This window comes from Hemicordylus capensis, chromosome 1 (assembly GCF_027244095.1).
Source record: "Hemicordylus capensis ecotype Gifberg chromosome 1, rHemCap1.1.pri, whole genome shotgun sequence".
Classification (NCBI taxonomy): Eukaryota; Metazoa; Chordata; class Lepidosauria; order Squamata; family Cordylidae; genus Hemicordylus; species Hemicordylus capensis.
Window position 1 is genome coordinate 458034803 of NC_069657.1, and position 20384 is coordinate 458055186.

The 20384-nt window shown below is 54.0% G+C and overlaps 1 protein-coding gene across 4 annotated transcripts in view; it reads left to right on the top strand.

The window, feature by feature from the left end:
- The first annotated feature begins 6822 nt into the window (after positions 1-6822).
- Positions 6823-20384, top strand: part of MAPRE3 (microtubule associated protein RP/EB family member 3) — a 46168-nt gene continuing 32606 nt past the window's right edge. For 2 of the 4 annotated variants that reach the window (XM_053250700.1, XM_053250711.1), the window contains exon 1: positions 6823-6978. Coding sequence is in view for 1 of the 4 variants with exons in the window: in XM_053250727.1 (XP_053106702.1) it covers positions 7611-7735 (125 nt within the window). In the remaining 3 variants the exon portion in view is untranslated. Of the gene's footprint in view, positions 6983-7602; positions 7736-20384 lie in introns of those variants that run through there. The other 2 variants (XM_053250719.1, XM_053250727.1) reach the window with 2 other exon arrangements.

Genomic DNA, 20384 nt, shown 5'->3' on the forward strand with positions numbered 1-20384 from the left:
GGAAGCAGAGGCAGCTGTGCCTCCTTTGGCGTTCCCCCTCCCCCCCAGCTGATTAGGACAAGCCCCTCCTGAACATGGCCACAGAATATTTATTTATTTATCATATTTCTATATTGCCTGATATGTACATCTCTAGGCAGTGTACAAAATTTAAAATATGGAAAAGTCAACACAGATTAAAATACTGACAATAAAACAATATAATAATTATTATTAAATCCAGTTTTAAAAATTATTAAAAATTAATTCTAATTAAAATCCTGCCAAAATAGGAGAGTCTTGAGGTCCTTCCTGCAAACAAACAGAGAAGGAGATGCTCTTATTTCAGCAGGGAGCTTAGTCCAAAGCCCTGGGGCAGCCACAGAAAAAGCCTGGTCCTGGGTCGCCACCAGACGAGCCGGTGGCAAACATAACCGGACCTCTCCAAAAGATCATAATAGGCGTCGGGGATTATGGCAAAGGAGGTGCTCTCTCAAATTGCCTGGGCCCAAGCCGTTAAGGGCTTTATAGGTAAGAACCAGCACTTTGTATTTCACCCAGAAACATATCGGCAGCCAGTGCAATTCTTTCAAAACCGGTGTTATGTGGTCCCTTCGTGTTGTCCCAGGGACCAGTCTGGCTGCCGCATCCTGTACCAATTGTAGTTTCCGGACTACGTACAAAGGCAGCCCCACGTAGAGCGCATTACAGTAGTCAAGACCGGAGGTTACCAGCATATGTACCACTGTTTTAAGGTCACTCGACTCTAGAAATGGACGTAGCTAAAGCACGTGTGGCCACCGCCTCAACCTAAGAAACCAGGGAGGGCTTTGGGTCCAGGAGCACTCCCAAGGGCCAGATCCCTCTCCCAAAGGGGCTCACCATCTGAAAACAACCAGCCACAGGGAGGGACGCGATGCTGGCCTGGAAAGGGACAATGCTCTCCCCCACAAAGGGTTGTGGGACTCCTTAGCCCAGGCAGGGCGGACTGCAGAGGCAATGGGCAAGGGCAGAAAATGGCTCCTCTTGGATCCTGAGAAGGGATGTTTCCTTGGCGAAGGGCCACAGGAAGCTGCCTTCTACCAAGTCAGACCACTGGTCCATCTGGCTCAGGATTGTCCACACTGACTGGCAGCGGCTTCTCCAAAGTCTCTCCCAACCATGCTAGCTAGGAAGTGAACCTGGGACCTTCTGCATGCAAAGCAGATGCTCTCCCACGGAGGAGCTATGGCCCCGCCCCCAAAAGTGGCCCGTGTGGGTCTCCCGTCCAGGCACTGATCACACCAGAGCTGCTTAGCTTCAGCAAGGGGGCTGACCCGTGTGCCTTAAGCCATGCTCTGGGGCCCCAAGGCTGGGAGGGACCCCATGAGACTGACTCCCTCTTCCTGGGCTCCCTTAAGTGGAGGGGGGGGGAAGCCCATAGGACAGGAGGACGGCCCTGCTGGAGGCCCATCTAGCCCAGCATCCTGCTTCCCACAGTGGCCCATCCGATCCCACAAGCACGAGGTGAAGCCTTGCCCCCTCTCCTGCCATGGCTCCCCTGAACGGGCTATGCTCAAGCGCTCCCCGCAAGCGCCATGCCTGGGGCGGCACAGGGCTAGCTAGCACTGCAAAGGAGCGCCAGGGGGACACTGGCACGGGGGCCCATTTCAGCAGGAAGGATCTGCCCCCCCAGGGGGAGAGGCCTGGCCGCTGCTGGGGCTGTCCAGAGAGAGGCCAGGCTGGAGAGCTGGGGATGGAAGGAAGGCGGCTGGCCTGCTGGAGAGATTGGCCTTGAAATGCAAGAGATACTGAGTCACACGGCCAATGCGACCAACATTTATATACCGTTTCTCAACAGAAGTCCCCAAAATAGTTTACACAGATATAAATAATTAAAATGGCTCCCCGTTCCCCAAAATATTCACCATCTTAAAATAAACAAACAAACAAACAAACAAACAAGTAAATAAATAAATAATAAGCATCTGCTACACAACACACCAGATAGAACTGTAGTCAAGAAGAAAGAAAAAGAAGTCAAAATAATTGACATAGCAATATCAGGTGACAGCAGAATAGAAGAAAAAGAAATAGAAAAAATAACAAAATATTAAGATCTTCACATCGAAATTGAAAGATTGTGGCAGAAGAAGACCAAAATAATCCCAGTAGTAACTGGTGCCCGAGGTGCAATTCAAAAATACCCTGAAGAGCACCTCAGTATCATAGGGGTCACAGAAATTAGCATCAGTCAATCACAAAAAGCAACTTTACTGGGAACAGCTTACATTTTGCGAAGATATTTATAGCAACAACAACAATGGTGACAATAAAATTCAGCCATCCCAGGTCTTTGGGAAAGACTTGATGTCTGAATAAAACAAACCAGCCAATAACTTCTGTCTGTGTGAAAAAAGAAAACATGATGATGATGATGATGATGATGATGATGATGATGATGATGATGGACACAAGCAACAGCCACTGGAGGGATGGTGTGCTGGGGTTGGATTGGGCCAGTTGCTCTCTCTCCCTGCTAAATAAAGAGAATCGCCACTTGAAAAGGGGGCCTCTTTGCTCTTTTAGCAGGGTCAACTGAAATGGTGCGGTGGGGAAATGCTTGACTAGCAAGCAGAAGGTTGCCAGTTCGAATCCCCGCTGGTGCTCTGTGGGCACCAGGAGTTGAAATCGACTGGACTTTTCCCAGTGCTGGAGGACTCCTTCAAATGCAGAGAGTCTGCAAAGAGGCAAGGTGCCCCATGTTCAGGCTGATGTTAGTCCGCTCACGAATAGAAGGCGGGAGGGAGATGGGTGGCCAGCCCAGCCACGCTGTACAGTCTGAGCACCACCCCACAGCTGCAGAGTCTCAAGCAGGAAAGTGTCAGAGGGCTGCCAGGCTGGGCACTGGACCAAAGCCCAGCATCTCAGAAGACAAGGGAGGAGAGCTGGTCTGGTGGCAGCAAGCATGACTTGTCCCCATAGCTAAGCAGGGTCTGCCCTGGTGGCATCTGAATGGGAGACTAGAGGTGTGAGCAGCACTGCAAGAGATTCCCCTCAGGGGATGATGGGGCCGCTCTGGGAAGAGCAGAAGAAGGTTCCCAGTCCCCTCCCTGGCGGCAGCTCCAACGAGAGACTCCTGCCTGCAACCTCTTGGAGAAGCCGCTGCCAGGCTGTGTAGACAATGCTGAGCGAGATAGACCAAGGGTCTGACTCGGGCTACGGCAGCTTCCTATGACTGTGGCCCAGTCCAGAGGCCCTGAGTCTTGGGTGGCCAAGGACTTCACAGTGCAGCATTGTGGCAGCTGTGCTGGATGCCACCATCTTTCCCTTTAAATTTACAGTCACCGCCACCAGGCCATGTGCTCATCCCATCGCTGCCTGACTGCAACACGGCGAGGGGGTCGGTGGGTCTGTTGGTTGCACCGCTGTGTAAGAAGATGGCAGCAGCTGGCCTGGCCGGCTAACCCCTCCTGACTGCTGCTGCCCAGACACCAGCGCACCCCTTTGCCCCAGGGCCCCCTGCAACCTGGCGCCAAGGCTGGTCTCCAGTGTGGGGGTGGCACTCTCCCTCTCTGGCATCCCTAAACGCTGCCGGTGCTCAGGTCCAAATGCATCCAGCCGCCTCCTCAGTAGCGGCTCATCCCAAGGAGCCGGGGGGGGCACCTCCCTCTCTCCCCACCCTGGCCTGAACAAGAGCCACACTGCCTGCAGGCTGGCCAGTGGTAGCTGCCCTCCGGCAGGGCAGGAGAGGCAACAGCAACCCCAGAGGCCTGCTTTCCCCACCCCACCCCCGGCTGTCAGGAAGAGCAGCTACTGCATATACTAGACAATCAATACCATATAGTAAAATAGCAGCAGCAGCAGCAGCAGCAGCAGCAAACCATTTAAGACAGAATCTTAAGAGAGCCAACCTTTTTGGGAAGAGAAGACAAGTCCAAAGAGGGGGCTACATGGATCTCCTCAGAGAAGCTTTCCCCACTGTGCAGCAGGCCCTCCCTGGGGCCCAGCCAGCCCCGGCCAGGGGCCCCCTGGACCTCTGCTAATGGCTGGTCCCAAGGCTCACGCAGGGTCATGTGGGAGAAGGTGCCCCCCCCCCGGATTGTGTGAAGCTTCAGAGCTTAAAACCAGCACCTCGGATTGAGCCCTGAAACGGCCAGGAGCCAGAGCAGAGGGTCACCCACAGGGGCGTAGCGGTGAGGTTGGAGTGTGCCCTGGGACAAAAGGTGGAGCTGGGCCCCCAGCCCTCTTGGCCTCCGCTGTATCTTTGCTGCAGGAGGGCGGCAAGGACCTGACGGAAGGACACTCTCTGCACACCCTTTCACTCCCATGCAAATAATCGCACACACACACACACACACACACACACACACTCTTGCACATTGCCTTGGCTCGGAAATATTTCTTAATATATGTCTCTGCTCGAGTCCTCTCATATATTCATACATCAGCAACGCTTCTCTCTTTCTTATTGGCCCATTCTTGTGCCCCCCCCCTGCCGCTTTCTCACCCCTCCCATCCCACACACAGTTTCTCGGGTTTCTGGAGGTATCTGATCAGGAGCCAGAGGGGTGCCGGTTTTGCCCGCCCGAGAGGGCTCTGCTCCGTGTGCTGACATGGAGGGAGGCTTGACTGTCTGTTGCTGCCCCCAGACTCTGGAAGAGACACTTCCGTGGGTGTCTGTGGCTGCTTTTAAAAAACCCCGGAAAATGCTTTCATTTGTGCAAGCTTTGATGCCCGAGGAGTTGTCAGTCTCTCCTTTGTGGCTGCTCTGTTCTGTTTTGACAGCTGGTTTGGTGTGTTATGGTTTTAACTGACTGTGACATTTGAGGGTGATTTCATGGAATGTTATTGTATTAACTTTTGTAAACCACCTTGGGATAATTTTCTGATAGGCGGTATATAAAGCGAACAATTAACCAACCAATCAAAATAAGTAAAAAGCGAGTTGACACCCAGCCAGCAGGGGCCCAGGAACATTTGCCCCCTCCTGGCTAATGGTCCCATGTCCCAGCTGCCCTGTACTTGCCCGGAATCCAGCAGCTGCATTCCACCCCCTCTGGAGCTTCTGAACTGTCTTCAAGGGCAGCCTGATGTAGAGCATGTGTCAGTAGACTATCCTGGGTGTAAGCAAAGGTGCTGCAGGGACAGGCAGGGACGCAGTCCTGCTACTACAGCAGGGGCACATAAGAACAGCCCCGCTGGATCAGGCCCTCCAATCCGGCCTCCTGATGCCTCTGGGGAGCCCCACAGGCAAGAGAGGAGGGCAGGCCTTCTCTGCTGCTGCTGCTGCTGCTGCCGCCCTCCTGCAACTGGCATTTGGAGGCATCCTGCCTCTGAGGCTGGAAGTGGCCTATCTAGCCACCAGACTAGTCGCCACTGACAGACTTGTCCTCCGTGGCTGAGTCTAAGCCTTTTGCTTTCTAAATGGAGACAATTTGCTGCTCCAGCTATTCCAGCCATTTGGGACATGACTGCATATGGGGCTGCAGTGGGATTTGATGACCCTCCTCCCCGTCTTCCGTTACAAGGAGCACCCTCCCCCCTGGGAGGTGGGTGGGGGGCGTCCAGGCGGCTCTTCTGGGTGAACGAGCACACGAGGTTCAAGCTCTGTGGGGTTAGCAAAGGACCCCTGACTTCTTGTAAGGGAACTCCCACAATCTAACCCAAGGGGTGTGTGGCTCTTGGGGTGGGCATCGCTATGCCGGCTGCCAGAGAGGGCACCGGCTCCTCGTCTGGATTTGCCACGACCCCCCCCCCCCGGCAAGCAATGCATGGATCAGCAAGCGGGCCCAGCAGTTGCTGAACCAGCTGGAGCTGGTCAAAGGATGCCTCCCAATGCCAGGGGCAGGGGAGCAAGAGCAGCAGGAGGGGCCGTGCCCTCAGCTCCTGCCTGTGGGTGAACCTGGACGCTGGGCTGGATGGGCTGCCTTGGGGGGCCTGATCCTCCTGCAGCAGGGCTGTGCCTGTGTTCGTCTGGGGCTCCTGGCCGCCCCCAAGGCTTGGCCATCCAGGAACAGAGCGGGCTCCATCAGCAATGCCAAGAGCAGTGCGACTCTGCCTAGGGCAGGGCCAATACCTCCCTCTGGCAAGAGGGACTCTCCCCCAAGAGCCCCCACCCCCAGGGCCTGGATGAGGTCCCGCTGGCCTGCCGCCCTCATCCAGCTGGGCTCAGCCTCCCAGCAGCCTCCCTGGGAGGAGAGAGAGGCAGAGCAGGGCAAGTGGTGGGGCCCCCCACCCCGGGGTTTCCGGCAGCAGCTCAAGGCCAACCAGAGGCTCTCCAGCTGTGGCGGGACTACAACTCCCATCGCCCCCCCGCCCCAATTTAGATGGGAGCCGGAGTCCAGCCAGCTGGAGAGCCTCCGGTGGTTGGTTGCCCTGATGGGCAGAAGCATGTCTGGGGGGCCCCAGAAGCCCCTGGCCAAGGGCCTTCCGCAGCAGCTCCTCCTGAGGAGCCTGGGGGGCGCCCAAGGAGGCCGCTGGGGGGTCGCTGCCCTCTTCCTTCCTGCCCCACCACACCCGAGAGCCGCGCTGCCTGCAGGCGGGGCATTCGTCCGGGAGAGCTGCACCATGAAGCGGCATGGCGGGGGGGGGGGGAGAGAGAGAGAGAGGCAGCCGGGCCCAGCCCAGGGCGCCCCCCTGGGCTGCCCCCTCCCCCGGAGCCTGAGCCAGCAGAGCGCCCCCCCCGGGGGGCGCCCGGAAGGCAAGCAGGGAGGGGGAGGAGCGCGCGCGCGGCACTCTGCACATGCTCGAGGCGGGAGGCGCGTGGGCAGGGCTGCTCCGCGGCGGTTGCCATGGGAGCGGAGCCGTCGCCGCTCGCGCGCCCTGTCCCCAGCACCTCGCGCGGTTGCCACGGCAGCCGAGCGGGGAGGGGCGGGGCGGCCAGCCGGTCCCCGCTGGGGGCGGCGCATGCGCGGGAGCCTCGCCTCCCCGGTTGCTGCGACTTGGAGGCCGAAGAGTCAGAGGAGGAGCCGCCGCCGCCGCCGCCGCCGCGGGAAGGGAGGCCGGCACGCCGCCGCCGTGAGTGAGGACCGGGGAGCGGGGGGGAGGAGGAGGCGGCAGAGCGGGGGTGGGATTGCCCCCCGCGCCGCACCGACCGAGGGAGGGAGCGACCGAGACCCGGCCTCGGAGTCGCGACACCCCCCCCCCGAAAAGGCCGCAGCGCCACTGCAGTGAGGGGGGAGGAGGAGGAGGGGGGAGGAGGGGGAGGCCCCCGCGAGGACGGCCGTGACTGGGCGAGCGGGCCTCCTCCCCCCGGCCCTGCTGCGCGTCGGGGAGCGGGCGCGGCGCCTGGCCGGGCGGCCCCTGTGTGGCTTGACGCGTGGGCAGCAGGCTGGCCCTTCGTCAGGTAGAGCGGCGCGGGCGCCGCTCTACCTGACGAAGGGCCCGCCTGCAGGTAGCGGGCGCTCGAGAGAACGAGGAGCCCCCGCCGCTCGGGCCTGGCTGGCTGCAGGACTCGCCTCGGCGGCCCGGGCCCTGTCTGGCGGGCATGGCCGACCCCGCGGCGCAAGAGGAGGGCGCGCGCCCCTTGGCTGGCCCGCCGCGGCCGGGCGGCTCTGCAGGGCGCGCGCTGCCTGGCCGGCCGGGTGACTGGGCTCCTCCGCAGCCTGAGCCTGCCCCCTCGCCCGGGGGCTCACGGCCCGCCAGGGGGGATGAAGGGGCGGCTGGAAGGCCCGTCCGAGGAGGAGGAGGAGGAGCCCCTGGAGGCCGCCTCTCGTACGGCAGACCCCTGGCCAGCCCAGCGGGCTCCCGGTGCCGGGCGCGATCCGGGCCTGAGGTAGGCAGCATGCCGCAAGCGCGGGTGGCTCCCCCGGGCGCCTGCTCCGGCCCCGGCGGAGGCACCTGCTTCATCCGAGGGGAAGCCGCGGGGTGTGGCTGGGAGTGCCCTTGCGGAGATGCAGCTGCCTGCGGGAGGCCGGCTCTCCAGCCCAGCCCAGCCCAGCCCAGGGTGCTCCCGCGGGCGGTCCTCCTGGGGGTGTCCGCATTCAGCTGCTCACACGTGGCCGCCGCCGTCGTGCCCTGTCTGGAGGGGCAGCCCGGTGCCGTCTTCCAAGGCGCTGGCAAGCCTCTTCTTGCGCAGCCCCTGCCTGCCTGGATGGCCATTCCTTGGCCCTCCAGGCCAGAGAGGGATGGAGCGCCAGCGGGCGTCGGAGCCGCCATCTGCCTAGGCACAACGCACTCCCGAAATGTCATGCTGCCTTTGAACCCCATTCTGGGCAGTGGGGCTCGGGGAGGCCGCACCCAGAGATGAGTGTCTGGGGCCTTGGTAGCTGTATGAATGGTTCCCAACTTGGGGAGGGGAGAGAAGTGCTGACCTGTCATGTAGCCCTCTGGGTTCTTCTTTTGACTCTTGCTGCTGGCTGCTGCTCTGGTTGTGCCAAAGAGGAAAACCCTGGCAGGGCTCTGGAGGGAGCTGGCTTTGCGGAACATAGGAAAAGTTCTGCTGGATCAGGCAGCAGACCCATCCACTCCAGCATCCTGCCTCACACAGTGGCCAACCAGGGGCATCTGGGAAGCTAGCAAGAGGGAAGTGTCTCTGACGCTTCTGCATGGCCTGCCACAGTCTTGATCACCCTGGCACTCCAGTGGCATTGAGACTGAGGCAACTACTGGGCAGGATCCCTGCACTGGGGCCTGAGAGGCGTTCCCTGGAGTGAGAGGTGCTGACGCTACCTGTCTCTGCACAGGATCCAGCAGGTACCTTCAGGGGCTGGGCGCACTGCTGACTACTGTTTGGATGGCTCAGATGCTGCGTGCCCTCCTCTTGGCAATTGCGTCTGATCATTCTCCTTAACTGGAGGCTTCTGTGATCCTTATATACTGAAGAAATAGCATTGCACCTGCAGGCCAAACAAATGCATCTAGGGTGGCGTGAAGGATTCCTCTCGCTCAGCGGATGAGATTTCAGGGGTGCAGGAAGAGTCTGAGGAGGCACCTTGAACCACAAGCTGAGGGAACAATTTGTCCTCTGGGCTCAAGCCTCCGTCTTTGGGGGAGCCAGCACAAGCTCTGGCCTCTCTCCCTGCACAAGCTGTGTAAACTTCTCACATATCTGAGCGTTTAGGCAGCCGGGGGTGGGGGTGTTTCCAAGTCAGACCCCAACAGCTGCTAATGAATGCCTGTCTGACCTAGCTGTGGACATTTCCAAAGGGAGAGATTCCAAAAGCTTGCCTAGGCAGCTGCTTCCACCAAAGAGCCTCCTCTCCCCTCTTGTTTCTGAATACTTGTGTGCTGACGTGCTTTGGGAGCAGCATTGGCAGCAGGGCCAAAAGAGAGGCAGAGGCTCGGCGGTCCTGGCGTACCTTCCACATATTGTAGGAAGACGGAGAAGAGTGTGGCTCGAGCAAATGTGAGGACCTGTTGTGGCCCTGCTGGAAAGCCAGCAGCCAGCCCAAGTTGCCTTGTCCTGAGGCACCCAAACCATGGCCTCCTCCTGTCCCATCTGGAGCAGCAGGCCATGAAAACCTTACCCCTTTCTCGATGTCTTGCCATGGGCTGTTGCCCAGGTCACTTGCCGATCGCTTTGATTGTAGGAAGCAGTATGGCGGCATGGCTGGGAACTAGCTTGGGCAGTTGCTAATGAGGCTTTGGCAGCAGTGCTACATGGCTGAATTGTTTGTTTGCTTATTTGAAATACCGTATTTTACGGACTATAAGACGCTACGGACTATAAGACGCACCTTAATTTTAATCCAGTTTTTCAGAGTTTTAACATATTAAACTGTTAAAACATATAAGACGCACCTGAATTTTGGCGGATATTTTTCGAGGAAAAAAGTGAGTCTTATAGTCCATAAAATACGGTATGTATTCCCTGCCTCTCCAGTGCAATACTGCTTGGGGCAGCTTGCAACAGTAAAAGTAATAGGAAGTTTAAAATAAGGTCACCGTCTTCCTTCACTTGAAATGCCAATCTAGAATGTTTGTGCCCCTGATCACCACATCTTGCCCCAGATTGTATTTTCTCTGGCACATCACACTGTGCATCAGCCTCTGGAGGGAGAGATGCAAAGGATCTTGGGGACGGGATCGCATCTCCAGTTGCATTCTTTTTACCCTCATCAGTTCCCAGCAGTCTGGGTGTGAGAGTTCCAGTGAGACCAAAAACCTTAAAAATAGGCAAAAGGAACTTGCTTGACTCATGAAGCAGATGTGGCTGTCTCTCTTCTTCTTCCCCCACCCAGCACCCTGCTCAGCTCTCTGCTTGCAGCTGCCAGGCCAGAAACACAGTGGTGAACGATGGGTGGGTGGGAGAGGCATGCCGGGAATTCCTCTCCCTCCCCCCCCCCCCGGTTGGTCTTCCCTATTTTCTTCATGGGCCATTTCTTAGGCCAGTGTTACTCAGCTGAATTCTGGGGCAGGCCTTCTCACCCCTTCTCTCCCCTCCCTGACCATCAGTTCTCCTGCTGAACTCAGTTGGGTTTCAGTGGCTTATGAACTCACCAACAGTGCACTTTGTTGTTGCTTTTTTAGCTTAACCTCGGAGTCCTTGGAGTTGTCCGGGTGTCTAAATTAATGTCTTTAATTTGTTGATCTGGTATGCCATCCTTCCACCCAAGAGCACCCAAGGAGGTGTATCTTAGGAACAGCCCTGTGGAACTGGGCCAAGGCCTCTCTAGTCCAGCATCTTGATTTCCTCAGTGGCCCACCAGATGCCTCTGGAAAGACTGGAGGGAAGAGGTGAGGGCAGTACCCCGCTCCTGCAACTAATATTTGGAGGTATCCTGCCTCTGAATCTGGAGGCAGCATGCAGCCATCAAGACTAGTAGTGACACGTCCTCCATGAATTGGTCTGCTCCCCTGAAAAAGCCGTCCAAGCTAGTAGTCGTTGTTGCATCTTGTGACAACAAATTCCATAGATGAATTATGCACGAGTAGTTCTTTTTGTCTGAAACCTCTGCCAGTCGGTTTCATGGAATAACCCATAGTGTAAGAGAGGAAGAAAAACATCTCCCTTTCTATCCCATTCATAATTTAATAAGCCCCACCCTCTCCAGCTAGGGAAGGCACAGACACGCAAAGCTGGGATCTTCCAATATACTGATGACACCCAATTCCCAGTTGACTTCCATCACCTGTTTCTTGTAGGACCAGTTAACTAGTCTATAAAATCCCTGTCATCTTATTCTGTGACTGCTAAATTTTCCTCAAGAGCCTTTGTTGAGAGATTCTGTCAAAAGCTTTTTGAAAAGCCAGGTATACTGTGTCAGCTGGATTACCTCTATTCACATACCTGTCTGTGCTCTTAAAGAACTCAAAAAGGTTAGTCAGGCAGGAGATCTTCGTAGAAGCCATGCTGATTCTCCTTGAGCAAGGCTTGTTCTTCTATATGTTTAATAACTTTAGTCATGCTTTCCACCAACTGACTTGGAACATACGTTAAACTAACCACCCTATAACTTCCTGGCTTCCCCTCAATTCTTTGTTTTTAAAAATAAGTGTTACATTGGCTGTCTTCCAGTCCTTTGGCATAAGGACTTAAATATTTCATTTAGAAAATCAGCAATAGCTACAACTTTTGATAATTGTATGCTATGTCCAGGCTCAGATGCAGTGTGCCTCTGAATTCCGTTTGCAGGGGAGCAATAGCAGGAGAGAGGGTATGCTTTTCTGCCACTTCATCAGCTAATTCTTTCCTCTGAGTAAGAATTAAGTCAAGGACAAGCAGTCTCCTAGTTCTTCCTTCCACCTTCTGAAAGATGGAGTTGGCAGCAAGATAGGACAATAACCCACTGGATTATTATCTGCCTCTCAGAGTGGGACATCCACTATCCTGATCTCTTCCTGAAGCCCCCATTGCTACTCTGGTTCTCTCTGAAAGCCTGGTAACTTGCTTTAAGGGAGCATCGCCCATGCCTTTGGTTTGGCCATGTGGCCTCGCAGACACTTCCGCCATGGTGCCGCTTGTGTGTCTTTCTCCTACTTGTATGTGGATGCTCTGGGCGGGGCTTCAGGGCAGCTCATGGATTTGTTCTTCCCTTTCTGTTGGGTCTGCTTATTTTGCATAAGTTATACCCATCATCTACTGTATTCTAATGAGTTTCTTGCCACTTACCAACCTGGCATTAAGCAGCGGAACTTTCAGTCCTGGGGGGCCATTTGCTAGAATGTCCGGGGTCACTTCTCTTGGGGGCAGAATTGTAAGGGGAAATGGCCTGTGCATATCTTCTCCCCCCACCCCCAACAGCCAGCTTGATCCCACCACCAGCTCTCCTTCTGCTTGCTCACAGCACTCCTAGTGGTCCCTCATGGGTGCCCCCCAACTCCTCTAAAATCTCCCCGAGAGACACCACCTGACCTTCTAGCCAGTTGCTGCTCAGTTGCAGGAGCCCTTCAGCTCATCCCTGACCCCCAAAAGGTGGGAGGACTGTCCGCTTGGTTCTTGGGGTAAGAACGAGCACCCTGTCCCCGTGCAAGGATGTGCCTGGCTTTGCCAGTGCCGTGTGGACCTGTGGCTTCATCAGCACAAGCCAGCAAGAGCAGCAGGGTTTACTACAGAAGCATAACAAAATGCTTCCTAACCATATGCTTCCTCTGAAGAGAATATAGACACGGGAGGCTGTTGGAGGGAGGCAGCAGCGTTATTAAAGCTCCAGATGGAATGCTGGGGGTGGGGGCTGCGGGGCTTGCGCGTGTTGAGGACGTTTGCTGCCAATCTAGGGCTTCTCGAGTGAAGAGCTGTGGTCCGGATGGGGCCCAGAGTCTGGTGTGCACAGCTGCCGTCTCCCACACTCGGAGCCTGCCTTAGAAGTCCTGATCCTCAGCCCCTGATGTGTGTGGTCTGGTTGTGGTTTCTCAGTGGGGAGGAAGGGGCAGTGCTCCGCAGGTGTTTTGAGAAACTCTTTGCTCATGCTCTAGGGCAAAACCCAGTTAAGACCGGGCATGAGCTGACTTGGAATGCTGTTGTGCTCTGTGGCTGCCCTTCTCCCTGGCTGGCTAGGGGAGAGGATGTCCTTGGGGTTGGTGGGAGCAAAGAGACGGCTGCTTGCTTGAGAGTTCCAGATAACAAGTCGGGGAGGACTGGCAGTGGAGCTGGCAAAGCTGCATGGGACTGGGGTGGGGTGCTCCTTGCCATGCGGATGCTGCCACACGCCCTCGCTTGAAGCCATTGGAGCGGACATCTGCGATTTCAGATTCCCACAAGTAGGGAAGCAGTGCTTATTTTCAGTTTCCCTTAAGGACAGGGACCCCCCAAATCTGAATAAGTGTGTGGGGGGGGCGGGGGTTGTATTGCAGTGGCCCCCCCACCTGGCGTGATGAACTAGGATTTGCTTCTCTCCGAGTCCTGCTTTGCAGTTGCAGCCTGGTGTTCTGGGGGAAGTGCCAGTGGGGAGGCTAGAAATGTGATGCTGGCGTCGTGGGACGTGAAATACTTTCCCAGCCCTGCGTCAGACTATTCTTGGTCTGAACAGAATCTGTTACTTCATTGCCTGGGTTCTGAACAAATGTGCTTGTACCTCCCGTTAGGTCTGGGGTGTCTGTTCTGCAAAGCTCCATCTCCCTGCCCTTCCACCAGCAGCAGTAATGGAGTCCCCATCTCGCTAGAGACCCATCAAAACCAGAACCTGATTGTCTTTTAGAAGCTGGCTAAATCCTGTTTATCTGGACCCTCTTTTGCCAGCTGGGATTAGGTGGAGTTCTAAACATTTTAACTGCATTGTCAATAACATTTTGTGCTTAATCCACCGTGAGCCTTTGGAGGGTGGGTGGTGGGTAGGGAGGAATCCTGTTTGCTGCAGGGCAGAGGGCTTGTGACCTCCCCAGCTGAGCACAGCTTGTTGAGAAGTGTGCCCAGTGGCAATGAGAAGACCGCCCCCTCCCACATACACACACTGGGGGAGCCTGTCTTGTTTCAGGAGCGAGTGGATGTGGGAATGGTCTCTGTGAGTCAGTCTAAGGGTTTAGGCTTTCAGCTGCTGGGGGAGAGAGCAGCAGTGTTAACATGAGGACCGGCACCTCTGGGGATGGCTCAGGTCCAGTGTGATGTATATTCCGCAGATTAATCAAAATTGCATAGTCCAGCATTTGGCATCACATAGTGGCCCACCAGATGCCTGTGGGAAGCTCACAGGCAAGAGCTGAGGGCATGGCCTCTCTCCTACTGCTGCTCCCCTGCAACTGGTATTAAGAGGCATTTTGACTTTGAGGCTGGAGGTGGCCTATAGCCACCAGACTAGTAGCCATTGATAGACCTGTCCTCCATGAAGTTTTATGAGCCCTTTTTAAAGCCATCCAAACTAGTGACCACCACCACACCCCATGGCAGGGAATTCCATAGATTAATTGTGCACTGTGTGAAAGAGCACTTTAATTTGGCGCTCATAAATTTCCTGGCAACAAGTTTCATGGGATGACCCTAGTCCTAGTGTTGTGAGAGACGGAAAAGAACTTCTCTCTCTCCACACCATGCATAACTTTATAAACCTCTATTGTGTCTCCACTCGGTTGCCTCTTTTCCAATCTAAAGAGCCACAGGTGTTGTAGACTTGCCTCACAAGGAAGGTGCTCTAGGCCCCTGATCTTCTTGATTGCCCTGTTTGGCACCTTTCCTACAATGTCCCTCTTCAGGTATAGTGACCAGAACTGCATGCAGAACTCCAAATGTGACTGCACTATAGTTTTGTATAAGGGCATTGTAAATATTACAATGAGACAAAGTTTTGGGCAGTATAGAAATATATTAAATAAATAAATAAATATTAGCAGTTTTATTTTCAGCCCCCTTCCTAATTATTTCAATCATGGAATTGGTCTTTTTCACAGCTGCCGCACATTGAGTCAACATTTGAATGAACTGTCCACCATGACCCCAAGATCCTTCTTCTGGTCAGCCATTGACAGCTCACCTCAGACCCCATCAGCGTATATGTGAAGTTGGGTTTTTTCACAGCCCGAGGAGGTCATCCTCCAAAGTATGAGTTGAATAGTGAGCATGCTCCAGACAGGACCAATCAAAAGTTGCAGGCGTGGCTAGCTTACTGTGTGGGAGGTGACCCAGCCCCAATTCCAGTCCTGATTTTGCTCCACGAACAGGTCTGTGGCTTTGCTCCTGCAACATTTTCGGCTCTTCTGAGCTGAGTACCATACCTACCCTTGGCAAGCACCCCTTCCCACCCGACGTCGCGGCTTAGCTGGGTGACTTCATCAAGTGGCAGTGCTGAGCCTTGATCAAAGCCCATGTGCTGCCGCCAGCCTCGCCTATCCTACCACCCACACATCCTATGGCACCTAGGGCTAATAGGCATCATTCCTGCTCCTCCTCCCCTGTCTCCAGCCCTAGCGGGCAGCCTATTCCTACCAATGAAAGGGGCCCTTTTTCAACCATGGACTATAATATTGAGGAGAAGAAAGAAGAGGCCCAGGTCACCTTCCCCCTCCTCTTCCTCTAGGGAGGTCCCTTCGCCAAAGCGACCTCCCCCCCACCCACAGCTATCCCATCGAGATCCACCCTGCCAGTCCCAGCGGAGATCCTCCCTACTCCTGGTGTCCATCGACCCATACCCATCAACCCCCACTCTGTCCATGAAGCTGGCTTGTGTGGGGACAATGGCATTCAGACAAGGAGGAGGGGAAATTGTCTGATGAGAATACCTTGGCTCTGATCCCAGCCTCTTATCACCTATTCTCATCTTCTGATTTTGAAGTTATGCTCTCTAAGGTGAGGTGCGCCATTAATGATGTAGCTCCTATTGAAAATGTTCAGGCTACGCCTGCTCTTGACCATAGTGTATTTCTTTCCATCTCTGTTCCTACGGCTATGGTCCCTTTTCCCTCTCTTTTCAAGGATGTTATGCTGGCTGAATGGGCAGCCCCCGCCTCATCTAAGGCCTTGGGACCCTTTCCTAAGAAACACTATAATTTGCCTCCAGAAGTCACATCTCTCCTGACAGTGCCCCCGGTCGACCCCCCAGTGGCTCAACTGGTATCTGCATCTGTCATTGTCAAGGAACGGGAGGCGCAACTAAGGTCCTCTGAGGATCGTAAGTCCGATATGCTACTCCATAAGAACCACTCGGCCACGGGCATCAAAGTGGCCACTACTAATTCCATCTTTGCCAGAGCATCTATGCTCTGGGTGAAAGAGATCGCCGCTATGGTTCCGCCTGAACTCACCAAGGTCCGCCAGGGTCTAAACAAATTAGCCAAAGCAACTGCCCTCATGGCAGATTCAAGTCTCAATTGCATTCAGTATGCAGCCCAGGCGATGGCCTCGGAGGTAGCAGTTCGCCGTTCCTTATGGCTTAAACACTAGAATGTTGATTCCAGGTCTAGGCTTAAACTTTCAGCTACTCCTTTTGCAGGTGCCCGTCTCTTCGGTGACTCCTTAGACTCGATACTCATAGAGACCAAGGATAGGAAGAAGACCCTTCCGTCATCCCGCAGGGATGCTCATAGGCCCTTTCAGCCTGATGCCCAGTCCTTTCGCCCCTTCAGAGGTTCGTAAAGACCAGTCTTGTCTTCCCACAGAGACAACATAAATTTCTCATACCGCCCTGCTTGGTGCAACTGATGGCAGCAGCGAGGAGGAGGACCTACTAGGGGTCGTTCTACCGAACCCTTCCCCCCATCTCCACACACCCATCCAGAAAACAATGACTTCCCCCCCATGGGAGGCAGGCTTCTTGACTTCTACCCACAGTAGGAAGCTACTACACAGGATTGTTGGGTACGCTCCCCTGTCTCCCAGGATATGCCTTGGACTTCAAGTCTCATCCTCCAGACCAGATCACCAGGTCTCCCAAATCGAAACATCTGGACAAACAGCTTCAGATAAATCGGGCTATTCAGCACTTCGTTCAGATCAGTGCCATCGAACCAGTACCATCGACCGAGTTATGGCACGGCGTCTATTCACTATTGTTTCTGGTCCCCAAAAAGGACAGATCTTGGAGGGCGGTCCTGAACTTAAGATCTCTCAACTGATTCATCCGCAAGAGGAATTTCTGGATGGAATCCCTTCGGTCAATCAAGGAATCAATATCGAAGGAGGACTTTCTGGCCTCTATCGATCTGACCGAGGCTTCCTTCCATGTTCCTATCCTCCCCCTCCACCGAAGGTTTCTCAGTTTCGTATACGATGGCCGCTATTACCAATACAGGGCTCTCCCCTTTGGCCTGTCATCAGCTCTGGGGTCTTCACCAAGCTAATGGTTGCCCTAGTCACCCATCTCCGTATATGCCAGGTCCATGTTTACCCATAGCTAGATGATCTGCTCATTAGAGCAGCCTTGTTCCATCAGGCCCAGCTTGTCGTGCAAAAGACCCTCTCGGTCCTCGACTCACATGGTTTCCTGATAAACCATCAAGAGTCACCTCATCCCATCTCAAACTCTCCAACACCTGGGAGCAATTTTCAACACTCTACAGCGGGCGTCTCCTTACCTCCAGAGAGACACCGGAAATTGATTTCCATTATTCAACCTCTGCTCCACGCGACGTCGGCAGACTTGATGACCCTAGCTCGGTTGCTCAAGTTCATGAATGCATGTCTGGAGTGTACTCCGTGGACCCACTGGCACTCGTGCCTTCTTCAGTTGCTCCTCCTCCCCTTCCAGGAGGACATCATGGCCTGCACACACAGAGAGATTCCCTTACCAGCAGTAATCTAGCAGTCTCTACGCTGGTGGTTGTCATCAGCCATGTTGAGAGGCATTCCTCTCACAGTCCCGAGTTGAATCCTGGTGACCACAGATGCCAGTCTGTTGGGCTGGGGTGCCCACTGCAACGGCCAATATGCTCAAAGTGTCTGGTCAATGTGGGAGAGGGGTCACAACATCAATTGGTTAGAGCTTCGCGCAGTGTGACTGGCCCTGCTGTAGTTCCTCCAGATGGTCCACCACATGGGCACACAGGAAACGTATTGATACTTCATTGGCTGGTGTCGCCGAGGTTCTTTCCTTTCTCCAAGCGGGCTTGACATGGGCCTCTGCCCCCGTACACTGAAGTGTTAGACTTTGGCATTATCTTCGGTGCTTTCTTTAGGCTCTTCCACTTCCTCACGCCTGCATCCCCACCTTCAACGATTCCTGAAGGGGATGTCTAATTTGGCTCCTCCACCTGTCTGTAGGTTCCCCACATGGAACCTGAACAAAGTTCTCAATGCCCTCACTAAGGCCCCATTCGAACCTCTGTCAGAAATAGATCTACACTTACTTTCCTTTAAAGTCATATTTTTAGTGGCTATTACCTCTGCTTGGAGAATTTCAGAACTTGGGGCCCTGTCTGCACGCAAAGAATTCTGTGTTTTCCAATCCGAAGCAGTCATCCTCAAGCCCAATCCTATCTTTCTCGCAAAGGTCAACTCCGCCTTTCACCGATCGCAGGACATTGTCCTGCCGTCCTTCTGTCTGTCCCCGGTTCATCCTGAAGAAAAATAATGGCACTCACTCGATGTCCGACGTGCCCTCTGGATCTACTTGCACAGAACTAAACCCTTCCGACGTTCAGACTCTCTTTGTCTGTTTTCAACAGGTGACTCTTAGGACTCCAAAACCTCAATTGCTGCCTGGATAAAATCCTGCATCACCCTCGCCTATGAGTCCCTTGGCCTGCCCATACCTTCCGGCATTATGGTGCACTCCACCCTCAGCGCACCTACTGCGGCAGCTTTTACCGCCACTATGCCCTTACTCGAAATCTGCAAGGCAGCCACGTGGTCCTCTATTACTCCCTTTATAAAGCATTATAAGATTTCCGCCTTTCACTCCACTCAGGCGGCCCTTGGTCTTCAACAGGTGGTCAGATTTACATCTGGTTTGGGTCCCAGCCTGTCTCTTTTGGCTTGGGTATGTCCCATACTTTGGAGGATGACTTCCTCAGGCTGTGGAAAAAGAAACATTGGTCTTACTGTGAAGTGTTCTTTTTCACAGCCAAGGAGGTCATCTGGCCCGCCCTAGGATGCTCATCAGGTTTTCCCCATTCATACAGTTTCCTTTGGGCAGGGTGTGCTTGGGTGGGGGCAGCTTCCAGGGCATTTAGCTTTTTAGGCTTTCTCCCCCCACCCCTGCCTTTGTTCTCCACTTCTCTTCTTTTTCCTAACTATATATTTTTTTCCTATTTGAACTGGGGCTGGGTCGCCTCCCACACAGTAAGCTAGCCACGCCTGCAACTTTTGATTGGTCCTGTCTGGAGCATGCTCATTATTCCACCCATACCTTGGAGGATGACCTCCTCGGCTGTAAAAAAAGAACACTTCACAGTAAGACCAGTGTTTCTTTTTGCCCCAAAATGCATCAGTTTGCACCTGTTAACACTGAACCGGATTTGCCATCTTGTTGCCCACTCCCACAATTTGGGCGGGATCCTTTTGGAGCTCCTCGCAATATCTTTTGGATTTCACTGCCCTAAATAGTTTCGTGTCTGCAAATTCAGCCACCTCGCTGCTTACCCCAACTTCTGGATCATTTATGAATAAATTAAAAAGCACCGGTCTCAGTACAGATCCCTGGGGGACCCCACTTCTTACTTCCATTTAGAAAACTGTCCATTTATACCTGCCCTCTGCATCCTGTCCTTCAACCAGTTACCAATCCATGCATGAACATGTCCCCTTATCCTTGACTGCTAGGTTTTCTCAATAGTCTTTAATTAGGAAATTTCTCAAAAGCTTTTTGAAGGTCCAGATATACACACACCTGTTGACTCTCTCAAAGAACTTCAAAAAATAAGTGAGACAAGATCTACCTTTGCAGAAGCCATACTGCTTCTCCTTCTCCAGGGCCTGTTCTTCTATATGCTTAACACTTTTATCCTTGAGAATGCTTTCCATCAATTTGCCTGGAACAGATAAGAACATAAGAACAGCCCTGCTGGATAAGACCCAAGGCCCATCTAGTCCAGCATCCTGTTTCACACAGTGGCCCACCAGATGCCACTGGAAGCCACAGGCAAGAGCTGAGGGCATGCCCTCTCTCCTGCTGTTACTCCCCCGCAACTGGTACTCAGAGGCATCCTGCCTTTGAGGCTGGAAGTGGCCTATAGCCCTCCGACTAGTAGCCACTGATAGACCTCTCCTCCATGAAGTTATCCAAACCCCTCTTAAAGCCTTCCAGGCTGTTGGCTGTCACCACATTTTGTGGCAGAAAATTCCACAAGTTGATTATGTGTTGTGTGAAAAAATACTTCTGTTTGCTGGTCCTAAATTTCCTGGCAATCAATTTCATGGGATGACCCCTGGTTCTAGTGTTATGTGAGAAGGAGAAGAATTTCTCCCTATCCACTTTCTCCACTCCTTGCATGATTTTATAGACCTCTATCATGTCTCCCCACAGTTGTCTTTTTAAAAAAAACTAAATAACCCCAGGTTTTGTAGTCTTGCCTCATAAGGAAGGTGCTCTAGGCCCCTGATCATCTTGGTTGCTCTCTTCTGCACCTTTTCCAGTTCTACATTGTCCTTTTTTAGATGTGGTGACCAGAATTGTACGCAG